The 27,511-nt window shown below is 43.0% G+C and overlaps 5 protein-coding genes across 5 annotated transcripts; 2 read left to right on the forward strand and 3 right to left on the reverse strand.

Annotated features, from left to right (window-relative positions):
* Positions 1 to 7,382: 7,382 nt before the first annotated feature.
* Positions 7,383 to 7,637, reverse strand: EAF01_010478 (uncharacterized protein; the record flags this gene model as incomplete). Its single annotated transcript, XM_038918735.1, has 1 exon — positions 7,383 to 7,637. The coding sequence occupies one exon, from the start codon at positions 7,635 to 7,637 to the stop codon at positions 7,383 to 7,385; it is 255 nt and encodes an 84-aa protein (XP_038765960.1).
* Positions 7,638 to 10,082: 2,445 nt separating this feature from the next.
* EAF01_010479 (uncharacterized protein) lies at positions 10,083 to 10,547 on the forward strand (the record flags this gene model as incomplete). Its single annotated transcript, XM_038918736.1, has 1 exon — positions 10,083 to 10,547. The coding sequence occupies one exon, from the start codon at positions 10,083 to 10,085 to the stop codon at positions 10,545 to 10,547; it is 465 nt and encodes a 154-aa protein (XP_038765961.1).
* A 10,443-nt stretch (positions 10,548 to 20,990) lies between these two features.
* Positions 20,991 to 23,237, reverse strand: EAF01_010480 (uncharacterized protein; the record flags this gene model as incomplete). The annotated part of the gene is made up of 1 exon (XM_038918737.1): positions 20,991 to 23,237. The coding sequence occupies one exon, from the start codon at positions 23,235 to 23,237 to the stop codon at positions 20,991 to 20,993; it is 2,247 nt and encodes a 748-aa protein (XP_038765962.1).
* An 898-nt stretch (positions 23,238 to 24,135) lies between these two features.
* On the reverse strand, positions 24,136 to 24,624 carry EAF01_010481 (uncharacterized protein; the record flags this gene model as incomplete). The annotated part of the gene is made up of 2 exons (XM_038918738.1): positions 24,136 to 24,290; positions 24,342 to 24,624. 2 exons carry the CDS (start codon positions 24,622 to 24,624, stop codon positions 24,136 to 24,138), a joined length of 438 nt encoding a protein of 145 aa, XP_038765963.1.
* Positions 24,625 to 25,059: 435 nt separating this feature from the next.
* Positions 25,060 to 27,437, forward strand: EAF01_010482 (uncharacterized protein; the record flags this gene model as incomplete). The annotated part of the gene is made up of 3 exons (XM_038918739.1): positions 25,060 to 25,108; positions 25,182 to 25,692; positions 25,745 to 27,437. 3 exons carry the CDS (start codon positions 25,060 to 25,062, stop codon positions 27,435 to 27,437), a joined length of 2,253 nt encoding a protein of 750 aa, XP_038765964.1.
* Between the last annotated feature and the right edge of the window lie 74 nt (positions 27,438 to 27,511).

The raw sequence follows: 27,511 nt of genomic DNA on the forward strand, positions 1-27,511 counted from the left end.
AATTCATCCTACAAATTTGCCGAGAATTAGCAAACCCAAGCAATTGCTTAAGGGGTGCATTGGCGACGCATGCTAATTCACTAGTTTTCTCAATTTCCATGCCAAATTGTCCAGCCAATATCTCTCTACCATATAACAATGCCTGTCATCTGACCTCCCCCAAACTAATATTCACACACGTCTGGTCTCACCAGCTTCAAGCCCGTCAAAATTCAGACAAGCAACAAACCCTTCTTTATCTCCTTCTTGATTCTCCTATCTGTTCTTTCATTCCCATCTCATCACCTTCGAGTACAGCCACAACTCCGTGGCTGAAGATAAATATGACAAATCGCAATCATGGTTTCTCATGAACATCAATCACGCGGTCAAATTCGCGAACCAATACGACCCAAATAAATGACTAGAATGGAATTGTGAGTGGAAAGGGGAGCATGCGATATGATCAAACTTCATTTGTCCATTTAGTTTACAAGTGCCGAAAGGACAAAAGTGGGGGAGGATCAAGTCCCGAGATGTTGAATAATAATAAAATTAGAATCCATGTTTCTTCGACTGATCTCATACAGTAGTACTACTACCCTATCCTTCAAGCTAGTGGTGTATGTCTTGCTTTACCAAGACCGGGTATCAACTTTTGATGTCTCGGGGAAATATCCATGAATGTATGAAAGACTACCCACTCTAGATGAATGAAATGGATTGCGCGATAAGTTACTCTCTCTGGTGACGTAGAAGCGTCGCTACTACCGCGAAAGATAAGGAGAAAGGTGTGTGTGATGACAAGTTCCCAGAGTTGAAGAAGTATCCGAAGATGGGATACGGGACGAGCGGTATTTGAAGGTGGAGTGGAGCATCAATCTCGTGATCTGGTGATCACCGCAGCACACCCATTCACGGGAAACTACCTAGTAAATTGTAACGGCACGAATCTGCTAACACGAGAAATAGATGACTCTCATCGCCATCGCCATCGCCATCGATCGCAAAACTTGCTTTCACAACATTCGCAATGTCGATTTAAAGTGCAAGTGTCACAATGTAATCTTACATATGAAACGCGGAAATGTCTAGGAATCCTTACTTTTTCGGTATACCGGCCGAATATTAACACGTGTAGAGATACCTCCCATGCCAAGTAAAAAGCATCAAACTTGTCGAAGTACATATGAAATTTTAGCACACGGTAAATGTCTAAGACTATAATCTCATATTCCATACCCCGCCCTTCTCAACATGCCGAACACGTGCTGTATACAGGTGCAAATATACCTAAGTGCAATGCTCCGTCAATCTATGTGTACATATGAAACTTGCACTCTTACAAGATATATGTATGCTTGTGTCTCAATTGAGCCCGTTGCCCTACGAAGTAATGTATCCATGCCGTTTCTCGTTCGGCACCCATGTCTTCTCCAATATCAACACGTGTGCTTCAGATACCGTCTCGGACCCATTGCTATCCTTAGATCAAGTCCCCTACTCATCCACCCGCTCCGCTCACTTTCTCCTAGTTTTTGGATGAATACATAGCTTCGCACAGATATACGAGATGGAAATTGAAGGTAAGCGAGATTAAATTACTTTCTGCACAAACTTTCAAGTAACAATTAAGGACAAATATGAGGAAAATACTGATATATGATGGAAATATGCGCTCGAATCCGGAGAGTCACCAACGAGTTGGTGGGTACTTGAAGGATTATGGATTGAAGATAATTGTGCAACCATACGTTACACAAACGTAGGAAATAGGCACGGGCGAGGAGAAATGGATTGCCACGTGGGTTGTGCAAAGAGTAGTGTTTGCGGATTTACTAGATAGCTTTCAATTGATGTTCAGCAGGTCAAGATGTGATATTACGAGAATATGCATCTCCTGTGCCTTTGGGAAAGGGGTATCCCAAAACAGCGTTCAAAATCACTGCAACGATAATCTCATGTGAGGAAAAAAGAAATTTGATCAACGCATTAGTAAAATCGAGCATGAAATCTATGATTTGGCTATGTGCATCGCTATATCGTTCAACAGATTACCATGCCAGTGCTGTGTTATATGACACATCTCGAGCCTAGATAATCATACTTCTCAACTGTCCTCCACCAAAGGATACCCACGATACATACGCGTTTTCGGAGGGATTTAACCAAGATTGCTAACTATGCGATACACAGATAAATTGATGATGGTGTCGTGATATATTAAACAGATTCAGTTACAGCCGATCATATTTCTCGCCACACTTCTATCTCCGTCTTCATCCATCCTCCATGTCGGGACCGAGATTTGGAGCTAATGCAAAGCATCAAATAGAATAAATGAGTGTTACCACAGGTTTTATAGCGTATCATCCCATCCCTTATGCATCTCCTTATTATCCAACACCCATCACCATCCTGTCGTAACACAAACAAGCAGGCAAGTGTGTGTGGCCTATTATCAACTTCCAAATGCTTCGAAATCAAGATCAGCCAACTGCGACACCCCGCATAGTGCTCTATTTTCATCCCTCGTCATCTACGGCCCAAAGTTTATCTTTGAAAATACACTCTTGAAATTACAACACACACGTACCACCCGTGAGCCGCTCCGGCTCCCCGGATGTATAGTCTACAGGGCGCGGAGTTCTTAAAGGCGATATGGAGGTTACTTGGAGTGTCCCCGATTCGTATGCAAATGTTGTATATTGTGCTGGGCCACTAGCTACCGGTGAACATTTACCCAAACCTTTCCGGTAGCATTGACCTCAGCCATGGCCTCAACCATGATCAGGAAAGATTTTGATAGATGAACACAGCATAGTCCCCAGCATGGGCAACATAGGCTATATAAGCCAGCCAGGAAGATAGATAGAAAGAATATTCTCGAGTACCATCCATGGAGGAAACCTTGAAATGCAGGCTGTTGTGCAACGTAGTAGCAACGAAAATGCAAAGACTTCTTTGCCTCGGATGTTTATCTCCACGAACATTTCGCGTCCATGTGTTGAGTTATGCTTGATTTACTTTGAATCAAAGCAAGCCGGCGCGCTCCTTAGCACTGTTCATTCTCTTGTCCGTCCATATTCATTGCGATCGTCAACGGGAAGAGATGAAGCAAGCATGTGGCGAGAAAGCCGTGGGCGGTTTCGAAATACCTTGCTTGTCCGAACTTCAGACAGAAGAAAGCCACTGGCCTGTCGTGCAATTAAAGAGTGGCAGAGTTTCAAACTTTGAAAACTCGCCACCTCTTGCAATCCCACCCTCTGTGCATGATTTTACCAATTTGGCATTGAATGCACTTTACACATGCCTATTGATTCATCCATCGACAGACACCCTAGTTCATTCAAGCCGCAGTAGCACCTTGATGGCCTCACTAAATTGGAATCATCCAGTGAGAACATTTGGCATCCTTGCTGAAATGCAAGAATGATATCGATGGACGAAGGGAGATATAGTAGTTCATGTGCGATTTGATAACATCTGGCAACTATGATACCATTGGCAACGGTTGTACACTAGTGGCCCGCACGCATACCAATTAGCAACCATATTTTTCTTCTTTTCTTTTTTTTTGTTTGCGTCGATCTATGAAAAGCCTTGTTTTATAGGATTAGGCTTTCGGCAAGTTAATTCGCACAATTAATCTACATTCATTGCTACTATCTTGATACTATTGATCCTGCTTTCACGGAAGACAACCGAATGAGTGTGCCTACCTGCTGCTTAAACATACCTGGCAAACTGAGCTGCGTTTCATTTTGCAATGGCTGGTTGATAGGGGGGCAACCACCAAAACCACATCAAAGCAGCGGATGATAATAATATCAATATATGTGTCAATAAAAATTGCTGTGCCAGAGCCTTGCGCTCATAGAAAATATTGACCAGTGAAATATTGAGCGCTAACTCCCATCCATGTTTATAATTGTCACTCTATTTTATCCGAGCAAAGCGCTATGTGTGACACGCAAGCTGGGGTTGGAATGCGGGGAAAGAGTTCAAGGCGTGTCTTTGTTCGACATTCGTCTTCACCTGCATAGTGGGCGTCATGATTCATTCATGAAAAATGAAAAATATTGCTTACCCTGGAGGCCTATCGTGTCGTCTTCACTAGTAATGCTTACGTAGGCTCACCGAAAAAAATGATTAGACAATGCTGCATGACCTAGGCTTGAGAATGATTGCGAAGTCTGAGAAACGCCAGCAAGGATCTAAAGCAACTCAAGATCATGCAAATGCATCAAAATCTTGAAGAATCCTGGTCTAACTACCTAGATGTAATTTGGTTCCTGAACTTCCTGCAGGCTGGAGAGAAGTTAACTTTCAACAAATCGCCCTCTCCCATTCATCAGGGCCTTGTTACTGAACTATGAAATGAACAGTACGAGACTTGCAGGCAATTCGAGATCGGAGATCGCCCTGAATTTGTATTCAAATTGATGCTTAATATCGATTACGATTGGTGTTTCTCATGCCGCTGTATATTTTGGGAATATGCGAAAGGTCAATTAGAAATGATTCTATGCCGGAATAGTACCAGGGGGCTGGTGATGCTTGAATAGATCATCCATCGGGATTTAAACTGCCGATTTCGAAAATGAATGGAACTCTAAGGCCCCAAGAGGTTGTGTATTCTCGATCAGGATCGTTCAATGCAACAATATGTGTCGAATTTGGATATGGCTGCATACTAGCCAATCGATGGAGATGGAAAGAATGAAAGATGTCTGAGATTCAGAGTGCAATTCAACGGCAAGATTTCGCACCGATGAAGGAAGTTCACCTCTTGGTAAGTAAACCAATAAGAATGATGACCCCGCAACGCTATTGAAGCCATTGTATGTCAGCTTGTGATGAGGCGACGACGACTTCATGTTAAGTGTGGAGTTGTGCATACTTCAGGGCGATGGGAAGTCGAAACAGAGAGTCAAAAGAATAGAACACCGTGAGAAGGCTGCATATTCCTTGTCAACACGGGCAGAAGTGTAGGGTATGCATGCGTTATCCTAGTTGTAGCCAATAGTAATACAGAATGTGATGCAGTAGGTCTACTTCGTACGATACAATGAATCGCAATTCTCTGTGACTTCTATCAGATTAGCGATGGGGGTCTGGTCAGTTTTTAGTCTGTGTGCTTGCATTAGCACTCGATCAGCATCCCCTGTCAATTGGATTGTGAGTGTGGGGGAACAAAGTAAAGATTTGAATGAACGGTTGTAAAAACGAATATGGAAGAGCAGCTGTTACTGATGTCCAAAAACGCTCAGACTAGTACGGATGGAACGATATGGAGACAATCCATGGCCGGATTAGTTAAACGAGATGGGCACCTTCAGCAAGTGGAGAGGCATTGCTACGAGCCATGTGTTCATAGATCCAGCTATCTATGATTTTATGTGTTCAAGTGATGGGTTAGATAGATACCTTTGAAACTGATTCGACTAATCAAGGAAACTGAATCTAGTGAATCTACACATGAGACGTTCAGGAGGCTGTGAACGTGTGACAGGATTGAAGAATTTTGCAGCTATGGCGCATTAACCGCGAGAAATCTAAAATGGTCTAGCTCAATTGCTGATGATGCGGAGTTGCTATGCGAGATAACTAAAAGAGGCATGGTTGATGTGGAATTATAGTTCCTTTAGTCCGCCCCCTGTTTTGGAATTGAAGGGGACGAGGCAATCTGATATTGATGATTATTATCGCGTAGAATGTGTGGAATGTTGAATAAGAAAAGATAAGGAAAGGAGAATCTATGTGCGGATATTGAAAGCTAGTTAAGAAATGTTAGGATAGCATCATTTTGGTAAAATTTCATGTTGTGCTTATGATGACTATCTTACCATTTTTGATGAATAGTAATTGGTGAGTGATCCACATAGCATTCCAGTCTAGAGTACGTAAACTCTCGTGATAACGGTGATACGAGCTGAATGTCAGCTCCTTGGTAAGAGACGGCATCGGTACGACCGACTAGGGCTGAGACTTTTCCATCATTGGAATTCCGAAGCCTCTCCAAAGCCGTCCGATGAAGAGTCCGCGAAGCCGTCTTATGTCGTCGGTTAGAGATAGTGATGTCTTGTGAACCCCCACTCACTTCTCAGCTCTTAGTGTGATCATCAACTAGCATGGGATTCCTTTTGTTTAGTTCGAAATCTTGTAACCAAATTTACTCTGTATACCCGCTTCAAATAAAGTATCGGAGAGAAGATTGGCTACCGTAAATGAATCTCGAGGTCGCTTTCTTCAGCCTCGTGATAGACTAGACCAAAACGATTGACGAGTATCGCCATATTGTTGGGTGAAAAAGAGATAATCTCTTTCAAGAGACGGCTGGTTTGTGGGAGATATATTGTTTTGCATGAGGATCGTGTACATGGGTTGTAGTACTTTCATGGGTCTGCAGTCTCTTGGTAAGTACCAGAGATGCAGTACGTTGCTTCATAGAAGATGGCATGAACATTGCCATAATGGCCAGTTTCCCTATGTAAGACTGCAGTCAAAAGTGCATACCGTCAAATTCATAAACGCTGTACACCGAAGTATATATTGCTTCATAGTAGCATGAGGCTATTAACATGACTTGGTGACGTTGAATACAAGACGGATACAAGCCATGTACAACCACAACCCCACGAATTGCTGTCGTGAAAGTACCAGCGACATGACCCAACGACGTTACAACGCAGGGGCGCAGAAGGAGTAGCAAGTAGCCGCCTTTCACAATCTCTGGGTTTGGTCTTCATATCAAGCTTGTGAGCGTTTTGCACTTTGCATGCATTCGTAGATCCAATGCTGTAAGATAAGAGAAACTGATTGGATCATTGAAACTTCGATATCAAATGATTGAACCACGGTTCGAAGAAGTGAAATTGGGATAATCTCCGCAAGTTTTCTCCGTTTTCGTGATTCCCGTAGTTGATACTACTGAAACCTATTTATATTCGGGGTCAGATAGTGGACAATGCTTCCCATGTTTAAAGTGGATAATATCTACAACGCCGCTTTGTTCGAGAAAAGTCCTGGGATCGAGAAAGCGAATTCAAGATCATGAATGATTTTTGATCCTTTCGTGAATATCAAGGAACTAGTTGCAAAGTAACAGATCAATCAATTGTCAATCAATCGTCACTCAATGAAACAAGAAAAATTTACGTGGGTCCGTCTCACAAGGTTTCTACCTGGCTCATCAAGCGTCTTAACTGTCATCATGCCTATATATTACTTCACTTTACTAACATAGTCCATAGTTATCTCACATAAACAAAATTTAGGTATATTGAAGCGCCGAGGAGCTGAAAGGACCACACGGAAGACCTAGCCTTGGAGCACGTTTCGTGCCTAATGACTCTCCAGCGTGGAGAAATACGTACTAACACGGTCATGGAAATTAGACCCTAGATCTTGGCCCATGAGGCTGTGGCTCTTGGAATCTTGTCCTGGATATTTTGAAGAAGCCCAGATGCTGTGACGTACTCCGTAAAGCTCATCCGTGAAATACGTTGCAAAATTGTAATGTCGTGTTTAAAGGTTTCTCGTCGAGGAGTTCCCGTGAAGCCGTGGCTATCCGGTCTATTGCTGTCAAGGGAGATGGCGAAGGCAACGGGTATAGTCCCAACATCAAAAAATCTCATCCGATTGTACATGAGCATATAGATGCTATAACAATTAGTATCCACAGCTTTCGGATGGTATTTTAGTACCTACCAACCCAGCCTACCTTGTAGTGTAACATGGTTCAAGCTATTCTACTGTGACCTAATGTGGTGATAGAGAGATAGTGCCAATCTGTCTTTTTGTCGGGTTTCCTGGAGAGACGGCTATTATAGAAAACGGATGGTGCCGAGCGGGAGGTTAATAGTTTGGGGACACTCGAGGTTCTTCGCTGTCCCAATCTAATCATCATGAAATGAGGGGAAATCTCAAGGGCCCACTGGATATTGATGTTCGTTGCTGCAGAAGCGACCAAAAGGAGAATAGAATGCACATAACTTATGCCAATGATCATCGACGAATCATATAGAATTTTGGATGAAGGACAATATTGGTGTTCCCCAAGGCTAGGTAAAGATTGCGGAATTTGATCTTGATGGATGAGCCATTTACATTTTTATTGCCGCTGTAACCATTTCAACAGGATAGGCAGATGAGACTTGCTCAGCGCACATCATTTAATCAATTTCTTTATCAGAGCGGACAGAGCGGACAGAGCCACGGCCAGAAACTTATCACATGAAATGAACAATGATTTAATCATCGCCCAGCTCAGGTGATTGATCATGGCGTCCTTGTTTTAATTCCTCTCGCTTCCATTTCGCGATGTCTTGGCTATAAGGCCTTCTACTTACTTGGATATGTAGACTATTGCTTCAACAGTCACACTAGTACTTTACCAATATCAGTCATTTCCCCTCCCGAATCTAATTCTTTCGCGCGAAGTTCGCGAAGATTAATTTCCATACACGATCCTGCCTTGGATCTTTGATTTCTTCACTCGTTACCAAGCAAGGCCTTGAGTTGGGTTGCTTATTGAGATTTGACAAGTTGGTTATGTGTCCTGTACCTGGTTCAATTGGGGGTAAATCGAGAGCTAGACTTGATTTAGGTATCTTTGGGTTCTAAAAATGACGATATTTCTGGTGTTCGAATACAAAATTATCCCATCATGAGCCTTGTTTTATGGAGCAATAATACTTTGAACGCTTGAAATGAACCCTGTGCAAGTTTTCATAAACACTCCTTTTTTATTCTCACTCCAATCGATACCCCAGCATCAAAGCCTTTCTAGAAAATTTACGAGTAACCCTACACACTGCAGGGACACAAATACGGTCTTCACTAGGGCCAGAAGGATAACTTGGACCCTGTATAGCACTAACCACTTTGTCTTGCCTAGTCAAACACCATCCCACGACGCTGTTTTAGTTGAAGTATTTGCTTCAAGAATCAAGGGCGGCCATGAACATGGATGGTATGAAGCCAGGATTGCTCAAAGGGTGGGGAACTTCGATGCAGCTGCTACCAGTCATAAGTTCGAATGGTATAGCTAAAAGTCATCAGGGCTAGTATTTAGCTATCTAGTGAATATTCAAGGATTAATTGTGCCATTTTGTGAGTGAGCCATATCTTGATTGCTGCTATAGTTACAGTGCATATGTACATATTTGAGGAATAACTTTAACCAAAAGGGGTCAGCAGAAAGTGGCATGATGAACAACTACACGCTAATCGGTGATTAGTCTGATTATCTTTGTACTCATAATAGCACCACCAAAATCACCCACTCACACCACTTAAACACACCACATCAGAAGAGAAAGAAAGAAAAAAATTCAAAATTCCCGCAGGCCTCCGAAAAGTCTTGCCCTATTGATACATATCTGTACAACCAATCAGTAATTGTGAAGAGCACACACACCTTTTCCTTAGTAACGATACTGATTTTCGCATGACTACCATTAGGCTAGCGTCTAGCAGCCTATTTTCACTGCCCTCTACCTCCAAATTGTAATTGATCTCTGCGCTTTACCACTCTCGGGGAAGTGGCCAAAAAGGTGAAAAAAAAAGCCATCTGCACAAGACAGGCATTTTGTCTGCAGGACCCAGACAGGCCGGCTCCCAGTCAACCCCAACTCGCTACTCAAATTTGTATATACTTCGACCTCCGCCCTCATACTTTGACCAATATCAGAACTTCAAGGACTTCTAAATCATCTACTTTTCGAAACAAGCAAGACAATCGAGTGAAATAAGGGAATGATACCATACAATAACTCATATTCGTCAACTATTACTTATTCATAAATCACCTCATCCACTTTAGAAATTACGGCAGTAGTCTTCATTGCACAAGATCTCCTCCACTTAGTACCGGGTGGAGCCTTTCGTCGAGTCACACCATAGCATACTTGACCGAGCTTTTGTCTACGACATAAAATCAGACAACACAGCATTGTTCCTTACCTGCGAAAAGATCCATAAAGAAAGACTCATCCTTCGAATTTTGGAAATTTTAATTCTTCAATTCATTCGATCCTCATCACCCATTCCCAATTCCTTCTACACACTTTAGTACTATCAAGCAATCAACATACAAAATGTCTTTCGATATGGAATGGTCTCCAGATTTCTGCCTCGCCTGTGACAGGCAAACAGATGGCAGTGTTTACTGTTCAGAAGCTTGCCGTTTGGCAGAATATGAAAAGGCTTCCTCCAGCGACAGCTCAGCACCCTCCTCACCATCGTCACTTCATGGAGCTGCTTGGCCTTCAAGGTCGAATGGTTTCTACATGGAGCCAGCATACAACTTCAGCAATGCACAACCATACGGTACAACCCCCTCTAGTACCGCATCCTTCTACCAGCCCTTGAGATCATCCCCAGCTGCAAAGTCTACCTTGACTCCTTCGAGCTCGCAATCTAGTCTCTTCTCCATGCAGAGCACTTCCTCGACTTCCTCAGAACCAGCACAATTATCGGCGGAATCAAAACGGGCATTGAGGGCATATGCTAGCTCATTCGACCAATCTCGCAACAACAGACGACAATCCGGCAGCCACTAAATGGTTACTTCCCAAACTTTACTACATTAGCATCTCAACTTCATGCATTTATTGGCGTTATTTCAGACCGCACAAATTTCCTCTCATCATGATACAAATACCCATATCTCATCTCTAAAATCCTTACAACGGAGTCGGCGTTTTCTCACAATATACGATCCAAAATCGGTTGTTGTACAAAAGTGTTATCATTTGGGCATTAGGATCACATCATACATTCACACGGTTCACATCTCTCATCAATCTTCGGCATTTAAAAATTTCCTTGGGTCCAGTCTTTCATCATTTGCATCGGAGCATTCAGAATAGCGAGGAGTGGAGTCTCGCAGTCTTATTATCATATCAACACTACACTTTTTTTTTCTAATACATCATGGGCATAAGGAAGGTACGGGACGGATATAAGATGTCACTTCAGACTATGGGAAAGCATGGGAGCAATGGGATAGGCAGCGTTGGAGCAATTCGAATTTCATTTGTTGGAAAGGAAGGAATGATTCACTTTATGGTGAAGGGGCGCCTTTTTTTCTCGATTGATTCTCGCTTGATCGGCAAATTCATCTCTTGTTAGCGATAGTTTGGATTGGGAGGAGAATATACCACACGGTATGAATGGATGGATCAATCTGGTCTTATCATTACTTCTTAAGAATGAAGTGAAATGGCTTGTCTTATTAGCATGATAGTCAAGAAAAAGAATAATAAAGGTTCTTTAGTCCGTTCACAAGTTGACGGACTTGACACCAAACTTTATCTCTCCTCATTGCCTGTTTTGTGATACAATTTATGTGAGAAATGTGAAATTTCCTTAAACTTTTTTTTTCTTGGATAGCTTTGACTCAAATGGCTTCCTCATCCTACGACAACAAAAACGGAGTACGATTTTTTCCCCATGTAGTATGGTACCCCTCGCGCTCCCACTAATTCACTAATCAGGAGACAAGCAAATGATGTTCGTCGATCGGTACATTATGGCGGCCACCACTCCTTCCTTCAAACAAACAAGAAATCTAGTGTAACAAGTACCTTGGCAGCTAGTTTGCGGCGAAGTCCAAAAAATAACAATGATGTGAGCGCCTAAATCTTAAATGATGACTATTTGTAAGTAAAATTAGGTCAACAATAAAGTAAGAATTTCTGTTTGCCTCTTGTTGGATTTTCACGAGAAGTAGGAGGAAGTGATTCTGCATTGAGTGAGGAAAGCTGATCAACTTTCCACAGGGTTGGGGAAAAGGGAAATCGGAGAATTTTCTATGTATAGTTCTTTCGCAATTTTACTTACGGAGTACCCAGCGGCAAACTAATCCATATGCTGTACAGATTTCTAGAGTGGGAGAATTTCACGCATTTGAGATTTCTTGTGTAAGACGGAGATACATTTTGATATTGTAGTTATCTGTGGTAAAATCAATTGATTTCTATTGTCTAGACCCTGATCTAAAAGAAAAATTGCTCGAGTGAGCGGTTCGGGGCGTACTGGAAATGGATTTGATTCGATCGAAGGTTAGACTTTAGCCAAGACGATTTGGAATCGTCGACGGACTTGAACTCTACTGTTACGGCTAGATTCTCGCGTTTGGATTTGGATAGAGTTTGGAAGAATTTTCTTTTTGTTGGATTCTACACGAGATATTATACTGTACATCACTTCATCGAGTGTTTCGAGGTGTTGTAGAATCTACAACGAGAAAGATGCTGGGAATATGGGAGGGATAATTCAACGTTCACTGTTGGTTGGTAGGGACTTTGGGAATGCTTAGACATTAGGCTACAAAGTTAGAGAGATAATGGTGGATTCTTTAGGCTTGCACGTGTTCTGTTCCTCGGGACCTCCTGGGAATCATGGATCAGGTCTAACAATGTGTGGGGAGAGCTAAATGGATGATGATGCGATTCTCATGTAAGGTTGGATCATGTATTACCCTATTAGTGAAGAATTCATGGATGAGCTGTCTTGAATGCATGAAGTGAGGTCTCCGCTGGGGGAGTTCTCGTTAGATAATGGGATCTGTGTTAGAGCCTTGGGATTTAGCGACGGAGACACGTGCGAGGGGTTTGAATGAAGGTGGTGATGATGAACAGCTGGATTGGTGTCATAGCACACAGTATACGGGGTATAGGATTATTGAGAATTGAGGCATTATTCGTGCATGTAGGGTGTAGGGTGGTTGATGAGAGAATTGAATATGCAAATATTTACATATCCCTCATTCATCCAGATGATATTCCACCCCCAGAGCCCCGCTAGCTTCTACGGAGGTACCTCCCTAAGCATGAAGCATGATGATTCTAAGTTTCTTCCATTCAACCCACCGCCCCGAAACCGAAACATCGCTGTATTCTACAAAGCAAAAAACAAACATTGCGGAACCCCCAATCCATACCCGCGGAATCTCCACTGAACAACATATGTACTCCATCGGTACCACCCATTGAGATTCTCTAACTCCGGCGCCGCCCGGAGCTCTGCCTTACCGCTTGTACCTTGTTTGCTAACTTGCTTTGCTTGCTTTGACCGTTGATCCCCAGAATTCACTCCACTGTAGAAACCGTCCGTTACAGCGGCCTCGAGAGCGGGACCTAAAATTTAGTCACAGCAAAGGTTAGATGATCGCGATCGTATGAGGAATCTACAAGGAGTGACCAAGAGGGGATGAAACAGAATTAAGATTTTCCAGAAGTTTTCACCGATAAATGACTTTTGATAAGGAGAGACTTGAAAGGGGAAGGGAGGATGCTTGAGAGAAAATTTGCAGAAAAAATGTAAGGAAGAATTGCGCAATGATCGTCGTGAGGAAGCGGGAATGCCGTTATCCCTCTGATTCTTTCGTCCGAGTAGTTCCAGGTACGAGATATTTTGGGAGATGAACTCCCTTGCCTTGCCAGGTGAGATGAGAGGGGTGTTGGTTCGTCTGAGGATTCAATGTTGGTGATCTCAAACACGAGGGTAAAAATAACCAATCAAAAAATATCGGTTAGAGACATTCAAATCCTTCGATGGAAACGGCAGAAAAAAAGAGATCATCTACCCGCCCGGCCAGTCTGTTTTCGGAATTTCTTCTTAATAGTAGAGGCTCTGAGGTAGATCATTGGGGACCGATCCGTGAGCCCTACCTACGCGGAGCTACTACGCAACATGAAGGCACAGTTCGAAGAATTTTCTAGATATCTTCAATCAATTTTTTATTCTGTAGCGTTTATTCTATTCTTATTTTCATAATTACTTAAAATGACAACACTTCAGACTCCACCATCACTATACCAAGAAGAGCAATACCCACATCTAGAACCATTCATATATAGCAGTCGGTGACCCAATGCTTCCCTACTCCATAAAATAATATTTTACATGATTCTCTGACTCCATAAATATAACACACACTCAGGCGGATCTCGTCCCCGGCCAGCACTTCACCACGCTTCCATCTGTCAGGTACAACATCCACTTGCTCACCTCATCCCACACAAGGATTTGGGGTTAGTCAGGCTCCGGCTTCCACTGTAGCTCCCGGCCGGGTCTGAAATCGGGCGGGTCCAGTTCTATGACATGTGTTTCGATGAGTGGAGGGAGAGTGGAGAATTCCCATACTGCGATGTACGGTATCGGCGATGAAACCAATGGTTTGAAGCTTCTGGATACACGTGGAATTCTCTAAAGGTGTTTGGGCTTTGTGAGAGTCTAGAATCTCAATGTACTTATACTTGTGGTAGTTTTGCACAAATTGTACAATGCAGACCCACGAATTGATACCGAGTAAGCATCGAGACACCGAGTTTGTTTTGTTTGAGAACGGGACAACGATTCAATTGTGGATTTCCGAACTCGGTGGTGGATTTCCGTGGTTACATGGGTGGGAGACTTGTTGTTGTTCATTTATTCCGTTTCATTGCCGTGGATTCGGCGTTGTATGTGCATTATGGTCTTGGGTTTGAACTTGGGCTATTATGGAGTCTGGATCTACAATATCGGGTTCCGTAAGGTCCATTATGGATTGTTTTGCTTGCATTGATGATGTTTGATTAAAGTGGCATAATTCTTACGATTGCGTGGTGGTGTCGTGGCTCGTGTATTCATGTTGGTTGGACTGGGCTGAGCTGAACCCTCGAGGATTCATATAGGGAAAATTTTCTCTCGTTACCATTTGCTCGGGATCCTTTGAAGAGTTTTCACTAATCTGACTCTATTTGGTCGGATGGAGATGTTTATTGTTGCTTTTGTTCGAACCTACTTTATGGTTTGAGACTGTTAAATTTTGACTTTTTACATCGGTGAATAATTTTTTCCCTCCGACTGTAATGAAGGGGTACATATGAGGCGGAAGCGAGAATGTTCTGGATGACGCCGCAAAACCTCAATTTGGAAAAAGATGAGGCTGATGTGGATGGACCGGAGCCATATTTCAAAATTCCAAATCGAGTTAAATGCTCACCACGTTCATTTCTTTTATGTTTGCTTATTTTTCTCAATGTTTGATGTTAGTGGTTGTCACTGGGTCAGGTACGGAAAAAGGAATTTGAGATATGACTGAAATGGTTCACGATAATTCAAGCCTCAAGTGGGGTCATAGCTTCGAGTCTCAGTAGCATGCACGTCTCTATATGTACAAAATCACGAATACTCGTAGAGAGGCAAGTATATCCGATTTGGGTATGAACCATCTTGTTGAGGTTCGAGATCTTCGGTTCATACCATATATCCACCATTCGATATGACCAGTGGTTTGTACCTTCGATAATCCGGGTTGTTGGTACATGAATACCTCTATCATTCACCAGGTCATTGGTACGAGAACGAAAACTGCAAGATGAAAGAGCTTTCTGGTCACCGAGTTCTCTGACTTGTATGGTTTCATATGTCGTGGAAAGTTCTATTTGTTCTTTGAGACTGAGACCTTTGTAGCTGCAGGACCGGTGGTAAGGTTAAACACAATTTCCTGTTGAAGTATCAAAATATCTAGTCTCATAAGTTCCCGGCGAATTCCACATTTACGATTCCAATACCAGCCTTCCCTCTTCTCCGGCGTACCACAACTAAGTTCTGCACTTCTGCATCAATCTCTCCATGTTTGCTTTTGTGGTTACACTTTATGATCAATATCTTGCTCACTCATGTGTTACAACACCACGCCCCGAAAAAGCCTACAACTCTAGTACAAACTTAAGTACAAAGCCCATCTTACTGCGGTACAATCCATACATTCCTTAGCGTCGCCTCGGGAACCTGCATATGTCAAAAAAAACCAAGCACTGTTTCATCTGCAACTCCAACACCGATCTATTACCGAGAGCCGTTGCTGGCCGACGCAAGGAAAAAGATTTGGTTAGATATTTACTTGCTTGTTCTGTTGGTCCAGTGATACGACAGCTTGTTGTACCTCGATTTCACGTGAAGTGGCCTTCCTTCTTACCCCTTAGCATTAAGAATTGTGGGGCACGGTAAAATGCATCATTGTTAGTACAGAATTACTTTTTGTTCGTCTTTAATTAATGAAATGAGAATTGAGTTTTCCAGTTTCGTCCCTACATACATTTTTACGGGATACAAGAGGATCTTGGCGTCAGTTGTGACCGATGAGATGGAGATATCATGCGGAGATCACGAGATGGAGTGTTACTACTGAGTTCTTGTTTCTTTCTTTTGAGTATACGTATGTGGGTACCCAGTCTATCCAACCAAGATCTGAAGACCGTCTGGTTTTTACTTTTTCTCCTTTTCCTAATAAGCGGGCATATACTAGCGATATGTAAGGAAACATTTTACAACGCCTACTTTGCATCTGCTGCGTGCAGCATCTGTTGTTCTCGTGATGCACATGAAGAGATTGCTGCTTTATGCTGCACTTTAGTCCAGACAAAATGCCGTGTCTAAGAACTCCACACGTGGAGATGGAGCGTGGGGGTCCCCTTTGCTTTTTCGACGCCAGCGCAGTGAGACGCTTTGATACTTGTCCAAAAACTTAGTCCCCAGGAGTAGGAAAGCAAGAATGAACAGATCAGAAGTCGGTATCACGGGCAATTAATTGTTAATGCATACCTTTCAAGAGTACTGCAGTTGTAAGAACACGAGGATCATGTACAATCGGTTTAGATCTCGACTGAGTGATGGGGTAATCGGGTCTCTGGGGCTAACAGCGGTAAAGTATGTCACTTGTACAAATGTCGTACGTCCATTTAGTGGATGGTACCCCGCACTATATCACTAGGGCCTAGAAGAAACGGGATCCATCCGCCGGGTCAGAATGGTGGACTTGAGCCACTTGATCGGAGGATAATTTCTAAGTTTCCCCGATGAGGGTGAGGGACGCGGCGATAGACGGGTCGCGGCCGGAAGAGATAAATTGAGGGATTTTATAAGCGCTAATGACGGTTGTCAATAGTTTCCGGCCTGGGAGGATTTTTGGTGGTGTGATGAATTGAGACGGCTCATGTTAGTCGGCCTGAAGTGGTGCCATGATTTTGGATTGTTGGCTATGAGAAATGACCATGAAGGATCACGATGTGCAGGAATGCGGCAGCATGGAGATTGGAATGATCGTGCACGGAAGTTGGATTGTGTAAAATCTAAACTGGCCAAGTTTCGAACATGTTCTTGGATCTGAAGTAGTAGTGGTATGTGTTGGTGTTTTTTTTTTTCAAGAATATTCCAATCATCACAGTTGAATAGAAATGCTGGAATTTGAGAGTTCATTCTCCTATTTGATACAATCTACTGAATCACATCCCGTGACAATACACGAAAGGGCCTTCGCCATTCCATCCCCGTTGTTTCGTTGCCCATTCTTTTTTAGCTGGTTGTCGCTTCGTGTAGTATTAAACTGTTGTCTTTTCATCTACACCTCTTTCTTACCTCTCCAACTCACAAAAATCTCTTTCACACGTGCAAAGAAGTGAATACAATCTTACAGGCGCAAAAATCTTTCCAGTGGAAGTACTGCCATCCTATAAGTCAGTAGCAAAGAAGACTATGCTGTGACATTTCTTAGAAGGGCAATGTGTTGAAACGCGTGCTATTTGTAATCAACCTCTATCTGAATGGTCCTCGAATTCTTATATAAATAGCGATGAGATACAGAGATCCTCTCATTCCAAAAGCAAGAGAACCACAGAACATGGACTTCAAAGGAGTGGCGTATCTGTTACATCATGTGTATCTCCAAATTCCGTCCCTCGCACATCTTACTTGAAAGGTTAAGTGAAGAGAATTCCGAGAAGTTTGTGTGATATTTCATTGTCATTCTCAATTTTCCATCATCGTTATTGCTTCGCCCATAATCTCATCCTCAAACTGTCGCTGTCAAATGAAGACATCACCTCAGACCCCAGACCCAAGAAATATTTCCGCATATCCTTCAAGGCTCGTCTCATATACAGCCTTGATCCTCAATAGCGTGGAATTCTGCTAGCTCATTTATTTCCTATGCGTATTTACTGGGTCTATGAACATTAGACTAGGGGGCTTGATGGATCTTTTATAGACGCATTCGATAGAATAATTAGTCTCGTTTACTACCAGGACCTTCATGATGATGACTATCAAAGCTTGTCACCCACTAACTGAAAAGCCTCCTATATTCATATTCAAAGGTCTAATTAGGCAAGTGTCAAGTATGAGGTCGAAATATTCAAGTGAAAGAACTTGAGTCTGATTTACTCATCCATTGCCGAACCAAGTATGAAATAATTGCCATTGTCAAAGCTGCAACTAATCATGTTGCTATCCACACATGCCTTATACTATTATTGTCAAAATCAAACAAGGCATTGAGCTAGCTTCTCTTGCTCTTTCAAAACGCTCAAGTCATGGTATGAAACTTTCTGGTCTACCCTTTTATATTGCCCTTTGCCATTTCACCAATCGATAGTGCGTACTTTAGATGTCTCGGGATTGGTGCAAGAGCAGCCTTTATATACCCATTGCGTTTTGGTATTGGGGAAACTGAAATAGGGATTCGATAGAATGCGTGCTTTGATAAGCTTAGCTCGCATGCATGTTTTCTCAATAAACACATGGAATAGACCAATACCCACCACTGCAGTATTTGTATAGTACCAGAATCATCGTTTTGAAACCAAGTTTCCAAGAGATAGAAGGTTATCTTGGGTAGAACAGGCGCAGTATGTAAATGGACGTGTAACTGACTTGGGTGTAATATCTAAAATACGAATGTCGGCCTTCAAGATGAATAAGAATTTGAAATCAGCTTGCAGGCCTTACATAGCAAGATATCTGGCTACAACTAAGATGTAGAGCTCAGCTTGTATCTTGCCAATAATTTGGTGGTGATCAAGTATTCAGGTTCCTCACCATAATAAATTCTCATCACCGGCCAACACACGTTTTTTCGCTATCACTTAATTCCAATTTTTGTCCCTACCATCATCACTATTACTTTTACTCTCCTCATCTACTTCATCACCACCTACTCCCAACATAAAGACTTCCGCAGCTCACGCACCTGTGTGAAAATCCACTATCTATCGACCCGAATATTCAATATCACCATAAAACCTCTATGCAATAACACCAACAGAAAACCCCAAATACTCTTCCCCCCTCGCATCACTTTCCCTTGCGCCATCTATCTTCGTTGCACTTTTATTCAATTTCATTCTCCCGATAAAGTTCCAACAGTCTTCCTATACCATACCCTGGGACATCCAGGATATCAATCTAATTTCTCTCGTCAGTGTCGAGTATCCCCAAAATCCAACATAGATGCATAAACATCATCACCTCCATCATACACTTCTTCTATCAAGATCCAAGAACACAATACAAGAGGAAATCACAGACTTTCTTTCTCCCTTTTCAATGAATCCTACATCTTCAGGGTATTTTTCTCCACAATGTCCTCAAAACCCCCAACACAGTTCAGATTACTCACCAGGCACAAATATACACATGTACACACCATCCCATCATCAGATTCATCACATGTCCCACTTCCACTTCCACTTCCACTCGACAAACCACATAAACCCTCCATCCAAACCCCCATCCACACAACTCTCCCATCTCTCCCCACCATCCAAATCCGCACAATATCTCATTCTCTGCCCCCCCAAAAAACAAAAGCAGAATTACCTCTTCCTCCCCCACACCCTATCAATCTCCAACTTCTCCGACGAACCAAGCCCCCTTCTATTCTTTCAAAAGTCAAAGGCAAATGAACTCCTCAATATATGCACCCATCCATCCATCCATCCATCCATCCATCCATCCATCCATCCATCCATCCATCCATAGACTGTCCATACACTAGATAGTAAGCTAGAGTTCATTCATAAATATGAAATTTGAATTTGGTTTCGAATGCGGATATGTGTAAATGTGTAAATGTGTAAATGTGGAGAAATTAGAAGTAGTTGGTTGTTTGATTTTTGATTTTTGATTTTTGATGATCTATTGAGCTTGGGATTGGGATTGAGATTGAGATTAGGACTAGCTGTGTGGAAAGCTTGATGGGAGGACATACATAACCGACATTGACAACAATCTGGCAATAACAAGCTACTGAGTTTTACTGAAGTCTTTTGGATGGTTGTTAGAGCCCAGGATACGGGGATCAATAGCAAAAATTTGGAAGAATGATACCGAGAATGAATCTTTACAGAAATGATCATTCCGATTTTGTAAAGCTAGTAAATTCTTTCAAGGATGCAAGCATACCACTCCCTCACTACTTGTAAGCAACATGTTCTCTCCACGAAGAGGTATACCGCACGAATATGAAGACTCACACTCTCCTATACATAATCATACACACCTTGACTTCCGTATGAAGCCTGAAAACTGGAGAATAACAAATATTCCTCATTTTAATAATTTATACAATTACCTATCAATACAAAATACACTGAGCCACCTACCAATCCATAATCATGTAATCCTGTACCCCCACCCCTCAACAAAGACGAGCAATTGATTCATTTCGCATACATCTCCACCCCTCCTTGTTGAGCTGTAAACTACACTCTCGAGAAACTCCTGTACAGACCAATCCATTCCAATAACACATACAAACTCCCAATTCATTCTCCCCAAGGTATCATACTCCATCAATCCCCCCACCCCTCCCCCTTTCACTCGAAATCATATATTAGGACACCCCCTATTCCCCGGGAATATACGTATGTGCTGTACACCATACTGTGAGCATAACCATACATTTTTAAACTCCCTGACTAAAAACAAAATCCAGAAGTGTGCTGTCCACCCGTTCCGAACAAAACAAACCCCTAAGATATTGAGCTGAAAAGAACGTATAATCTCAGACTACAAAGCCAAGTCCGATACGAAGAAATCCACAATAACGTATAAGAGTACCTAACGCGTAGGCTCATATATCCATGTAAGCACGATAAGCCAAGCACACTAATTCCAGACCGTTTAAAGCCAACTTAAAACGCCGAAACACCACAAACAATTTGATCAAACTCCACTCAAAAGAAAGTAGAAGACTTTGGACTAGTAAGCGCCTCGCCTATTGCTTTGGCCTTCTGTCTTTCCGCCCACTCCCTACTAGCCGCTCTTCCCTTCTCTGCCGCCTCTTCCCTTGCCTTAATAGCTGCCATCTCCCGTTCCTTTTTCTCTCTTTCAATTTCTGTTGTATACATCGCATCTTTGTTATAAAGTTCCTTGGCTCTCTGTCTCTGCAATTCATGATCTGAATCTGACACCGTTCTCTGCATTGCCATTCTCGGATTATGTGGACGTTGCGACGCTTTGCGATTCAAAGGAGCAGGGGGAGCTTTAGTACGAGGTGACGATCCAATAACATTTACTTTCTGCATGTCAAGAATTGAAGGACGATGAGCTCCAATTAAGCTCCCACGTTTGCCGATTGTGAGACCACCATTGTCAACACTGTCACCAGTTGTTCCCGTTTTGCTTTGGCGCGCGCGACTAGCAGCTGTATCGCGGGGAAGAGTACGGGAAGCGACGGTTTTACCAATGGGTCTGGCTTTAAATTCCCGTCTTTTACGGTCTTCTTCTTCTTGGGCTTTGAGTTTTGCCTCAAGTGCTTCTCGCTTACGTCTTGAGTATGCTTCCCCAGGGAGTTCGAATTGAGAGGATTTGGTAGGGGGCTTGCTGGACTTGATTCTTCCTGGGGTACTTGTAGTCCTAACGACCGTCATTTCGGATGATTCTCGTTGCGCAATACGAGCCTCTCTCTGTTCCTTTAATCGCTTAGCGACAGCGTCACCAGGAAGCTCAAAGACTGGCTTGGTGGATGGCTTTGTAGATTTTGTTGGTGATTTTGGAGGGAGAAGACTAGTTGGACGTGGAACTTTACTTGGGGACACCATTGTTGGCTTTTCCGGACTGACGACCGGTCTTACATTTTCGAAGGACATAGATTTAGCCTTTTTGAGGGCTGGCTCTGTGGCTGTTGTACGCTTGACACGCATTGTTGCGTAGGTAGACTTGGGTCTTTGTGAAGTTGCTTGAGTTAGACTATCATGTACGCGTACACGTAATCCAGCAGCGGGGAGCTCCTCAACAAGTCCTCGTTGCAGTGATCTTCTCGCATTGCTGTCAGAGGAAGCTTCAGTTGAGATATTGACCGTCTTGGGTGAGGTAGCAACAAATTTTTCGACGGTGGTAGCTTCATCGAGCGCATCTATGGCATCTTCCAGATTGTCAAGCTCTTCCAAAGAGTCTTCGATGCGAGACACAGGCTTGGCTGGTGATCGACTTATGATAATATCGATGAATGAATCCTCTTCAATTTCGGCGGAAGAGGAGCGTTGGCGAACAGGAGATGCTACCTCTGAAGCCTTGTAAGCTCTTTCAATTTCCTCGAGTGTTGTGATTTGCTTTACGAAGGGTAAGGTGCCAGAAGCAGCTGGAGGATCATTCTTCTTTGGGGTGGATCGGAGTTTTTCTGATGCTAGAGATTCGAAACCCTTTGTCTCTGTGTTGACATTATTCTTCTTTGCTACATAGTCGGAGGGATTAGTGTTATGCTCACGTCTCAACGGAATGAAAGGTCCAGTCTGCACAGGAAAGTGAGAACCAGCGAAAAGAGATGAGCCACAACTGGAGGGTTGAGGTGGTTTCCAGAAGACATCTCCAGCATCGGCCGCTCTAATGAATGAAACACCTTTATCATACTGACCTGCTTGTTGTCTTGCAATTTGACCTCGAGTGGTTCGTCCCAATTGTGGAATTTGAGGTAAGATAGGCTGTCCCATGATGTACGGTGGTTGAACGGATTTTGGCTGACCAGTTTGAGTCCTTGGAGGCTCAAAATTGGAGACAAGAGTTGTAAAGCGAGCACCAGGTGGGCCTGCAGCAATTCTTGGGACAGTTTCTGTGTTTGGAGTAGCTTGAATAGACGTTTGATTGACAGTAATACCCTCAATGTGCTCGATCTCATGGGCAGTAACCTTGGTATGTTCTAGCTCTGTCAAAAGGTCTTGCTTTCCTTTGTTCTTATTCTTGTTGTGCTTTTTGCCTTTTTTTGTGATACCGAGAGCACTTCGATATGCAGCTTTGAGATTTTTCATATGTTGTGCGAGATCCGTTTCTGAGCTATCAAGAGCTGCCATGCTATTCAATTCGTGTACAGTTGAAGTAGCCAATACTTTTGAAGCAGGTGTCAATGGAAGAGGGATTTGGGCAGCAATGGATGCTGTATTATCTTCACCAATATTGATCGTGGCTGATCTTGTTACTCGAGACATCTTGACTGTCAAAAGTCATAAATGGTCTAGAAAGAGTAGATCTTTGGTCGAATAGTGTTTCGGAAATTAGATGTGGTTTGAGTATTGAGAGGCAATCGATTTGCAAGGATTGGAGGAAATTGCGTTCTATTTTTGAGTGACAATCGTATTTCGTGTTCGTAAAGTCAATAGCAATGTAGTACCAAGTTTGATGAATCTTCTTTTCCAAAAAAACCAGAGCTTTCTTCTTATCAATTATGTGAATTGTCAAGTCATTGAAATTCCATCGATCAATGAGAATATTCGTTTGAGTAGCTCGCTACGAAAGTGTAGCTTCCTTTCCTTCCCCTCATTTGTTTGAGCTTACATCATCACTATAGCAACCGGTAGCTGAAAAAGAAAGGCGCGACTGCGAAATCGTGAACGACGACGATGATTGAACAAAGCTATTTTGGGGATGAAATTGGTGAAGTGAATAGCTCTTGACAAATTCATTCATTGTCCGTCAGTCAATACGCAAAGGAATTTGTCGATGAGTTTGATTCCTTCGATGAGGGACTCAACTCCTACTCATTGTGATGTAATGTAACCTTCTCTTCCATCGACCTTTCCGTCATTGGGTTTCACATCTTACCTACTTATGCAGGCCACAACACCATGTATTTGTTTAGATTGCATGACTTTTCCGACACTTTTCTTATTCGAACAAACTCTGCTAATATGTCATCAATCATGTCATCATCAAAAGTCCAGCTGCTTTTTACCAGCCATTCCTACATGGACACGATCCATCACCAGACCGTTTTTGGTATCGAAAGTCACAACCCCATATCTGCCTATTGCGCCGTTTAATGCACCAAACTCGTCATGAATGCATGTGTATCCTCTTCTAGTCTCCCAGCGACTTAGCGTGTACTCTTTATTGATTCGATTCTTCATCTTTGGATGGCTGTAACATTGGCGCATGCTCTGTGGGTATTCGCACTAGAGTCTGAGGTAATGGTATTTCACGTCCCGTTCTCCTTTCCAATTCTTCTTCCCCTTCGTTTGACTCTTTGGGTTTTGGGATTTTCACTGGTGATCGTTAGAGAATTGCGACAAACAGCATAGTACGCCGTATCTTACTCGATGCCATGCTAATAGCTTGCAGAACGCTTTGCCAGTTGCCCAATACTGTTGCGACGGCTTCTGTTCCATCTGAAAGAGTCAAAAGCTTCTCCTCCAGCATTTGCATCTGTCCAGCCAGTCCTGCACTCAAATCTCGCAGCTGCTTGAGATTTTCTAACTCTGCCCTTTTCTCATTGATGCGCGCTTGTAGGACGGGGGATTGACCAGAAGATGGACCTAAACTACCACCCATAGATTGTTGTCGCAGATGCGAACCGAGGGGCCGAGATGAGTAGGACATTATTGTGATCTTTGCTTTATTACAGCCCGAGTGTTGCAATATTGGATCTCCAATGCAAAGAGATGGAGACTTGGAATGCTTTATAATTGAATTTGATATGAATTAATTCTCCATCAGTGGACAACTCAAGGCGGGACTGATAGCGATCCTTTCTCAACCAATGAAATTTGATAAAACCCCCCACATTTATGATAGCAGAGTCAATGCTCCCAATCTAACCAATTTAAGTTCAATGTAAACAAATCAATTCACCCTAATTTTTCACTATACACAAACACTCTAATAACTCTGAGAATCAACTAGAAATCACAGTCATTTCGACAAATCCCTCGTCGCAGCTTCCAAGAATTATCACAATAATCCTCAAATTTATCACGTCTCTTTCTCATACTGTACTACTAATCATATTTCATTCCGCATGCGTTGCCAGCTCACATGGCCCGCTTAAATGAGCCTGCAGCTTCGTTGGAGAGTATTGAATCTCGTGAGTTCCCAAACAATGATTTCCTGACAATTGGCAAAAAAAATGGAGAGGCGCCTTTCTGATGCAATCATAGTCAAGCGCAAATATAAACGTCAAAATCGCGATATTGCATCCGTCAATTCCTCCCAAGCAGTTCGAATCCGGAGCCTTGAAAATGAAACTTCGAAACTTCTTGCTGAAAACCTAGAACTCCGGGAGGAGAATTTACGCCTTCGAAGTGAAATCGATAATGGAAAGGCTCGAAGAGCTGCTGATAGAGTTAATGTGGTTAAATCACAACTCGAAGAGAGATTGCTGGAGATTGGAGCTCTGATAAGTGGTTTGGGAGAAGAATCTCCACAAAGGAAGAGATCACCACATGTTCCGAGGCAATTTGGAGGGTTAAGAGCGGGTTCGAATCCTCCTCGTAGTCCCAAGGAAAACAAGTGGGATAATCTGGACCCATTGAACGAGGATGGTACAAGCCCGGAGCGCAAAATGCCACCAAGGAAAAAGATGGCTTCATCGAGTGAAGACATCGGTAGCCCGGATGGCAAATTACCCCCCATTTTGGAAAACAAATATTATCCTAGGAAAACTTTGGAGTATGTTGCGCAATATTGGACATAGTGAAGTTTGCACGCTAACAATTCATAGACATCAGGAAATCGAAAATATGTTAGCTGAAGTGGTAGCAGAAACCGAAGATTCACCTGACATCGGGCCACCACCAGTATCGCAATTTGTTGACGAAGATCCTGTAAAGATTGATTTAGCAGGAATATTAGCTTATGAAAGGGAAGACGAGCATGGTCTGGATCAGACAATATCAACGAATCTTGAGCAGAGGAAGAAGCGCAAGGATAGTATGGTGACTTCTGATATTAGGAGGAACAGCCGATTGGAACTTCCGGCAAAACGAGAGATTACGGGAGCACTGAAATCGGGTGCAAAGAGAAAGCTTAGTGCAAGAGAAGACGAGGAACTGGAGTCGACAAAAGCTACTGATACCGACGATTTCCAATTCACACGGGTATCCACCGAGGAACGAGCGAAGGCAAAATCGGCAGTCTCATCAGCCAAAGAGAATGCAAAGCCATTGAAGGATGTTATGAGCTCAAAAGGATTGTCGAAAGATAGGCCAGCTTTGGCTCCTAGCACCAGAAAGGTTCTGGCAGCCAAAAGTGTCAATAATTCCCCTAAGAAAGGAGCCAGCAGCAGGAATTCCAGTCACGATGGGATCAAGCCAGGAAAGTTGAATTTGTTGAAGGAAAGCCTGTCGAAGGAGGTGCCGAGCGAGGAGAAGCAGATGGAAAATGTCAAACCTATTCAACAAACCACGCAACAACCTCCAGTGCAGGTCTTCAATTTGCAGGCGGGACCAGAGACGCCTGCACCTCTCGATATCTTTTCACCTCTTTCATCGAATCCGTCAACCAACGTCCGAGTGGAATCTCGGGATACTCCACCGCCTTCAGAGATGAGGGAATCTGCTGAAGGCCAACGACCAAGTCGACGAGCTCGGAACTCGATAAGTTATGCGGAACCCAATCTTCGAGACAAAATGCGCCGACCAGGAAAGGAGTTTGTGAACGCCGTCACAGCCGATGGAAAAGTTCGTGCCATTAGAGTAGATGAGGAAGCTGGTCCGACGACAATAAGCAAAATCAAAGCAGAACCCGAATCGGAAGATTCCTGGAAACAACTATCAACCGCGTCAAACGCGGATCACAGTCCGCTAACTAGCAAAGCTTCTGCACCACTTCCTGATATGTTACCAAGCAGCATCACAGACCACAGAAAACGTCGCGAGTCAATTTTATATCTCACAGAGTCGGGATCTTCAGCATCGGGATCAAAATCAGTCGCGGAGCTGTTAGCAGAGTCGAGGAAAATAAAAGCGAAATCCAAGGAACAGTCGACCAAAGGCGACGATATAAAAGCAGCCCTTGAAGATATGGATATATATGAATTTCAAGGGTCCCCCAAACGCGATTCTGAAGAACCGAAAGTCATAAAAGAAGAAAAAAGTGATAGAGCATCATCACGTTTTGCTAGAAGAGCTTCCACTGTTCCGGTAGGAGATCAGGACTTCGAACCAGCGAGAAAGATCTCTGTATCAACAGGAGTATCACAATCAAGTTCAAGAAGAAGACAATCAGCATTGCCCTCTTCAACCATAGCTAGAAGTGCGTCAGCTCAAGGTCACGAATCAGAAAGAGATACCACGGTTTCCTCGGATAAATCCTTGAGGAAAAGTGTCAGTAGTACGAGTATGGCGGGCGCTGCAGCAGCGAGTGCGAATAGGAGTGATAGGATAAGTTCGAGGAGAAGAAGTATGATGTTATAATGAGTGGCGTTCTTATAAGTCAAGTTTGGGCTATAAAATATTCTTAATTTCTTCTGTTGATTTCGATTGCCATG

This window comes from Botrytis porri, assembly GCF_014898465.1.
Source record: "Botrytis porri strain MUCL 3234 chromosome Unknown BPOR_016, whole genome shotgun sequence".
Classification (NCBI taxonomy): Eukaryota; Fungi; Ascomycota; class Leotiomycetes; order Helotiales; family Sclerotiniaceae; genus Botrytis; species Botrytis porri.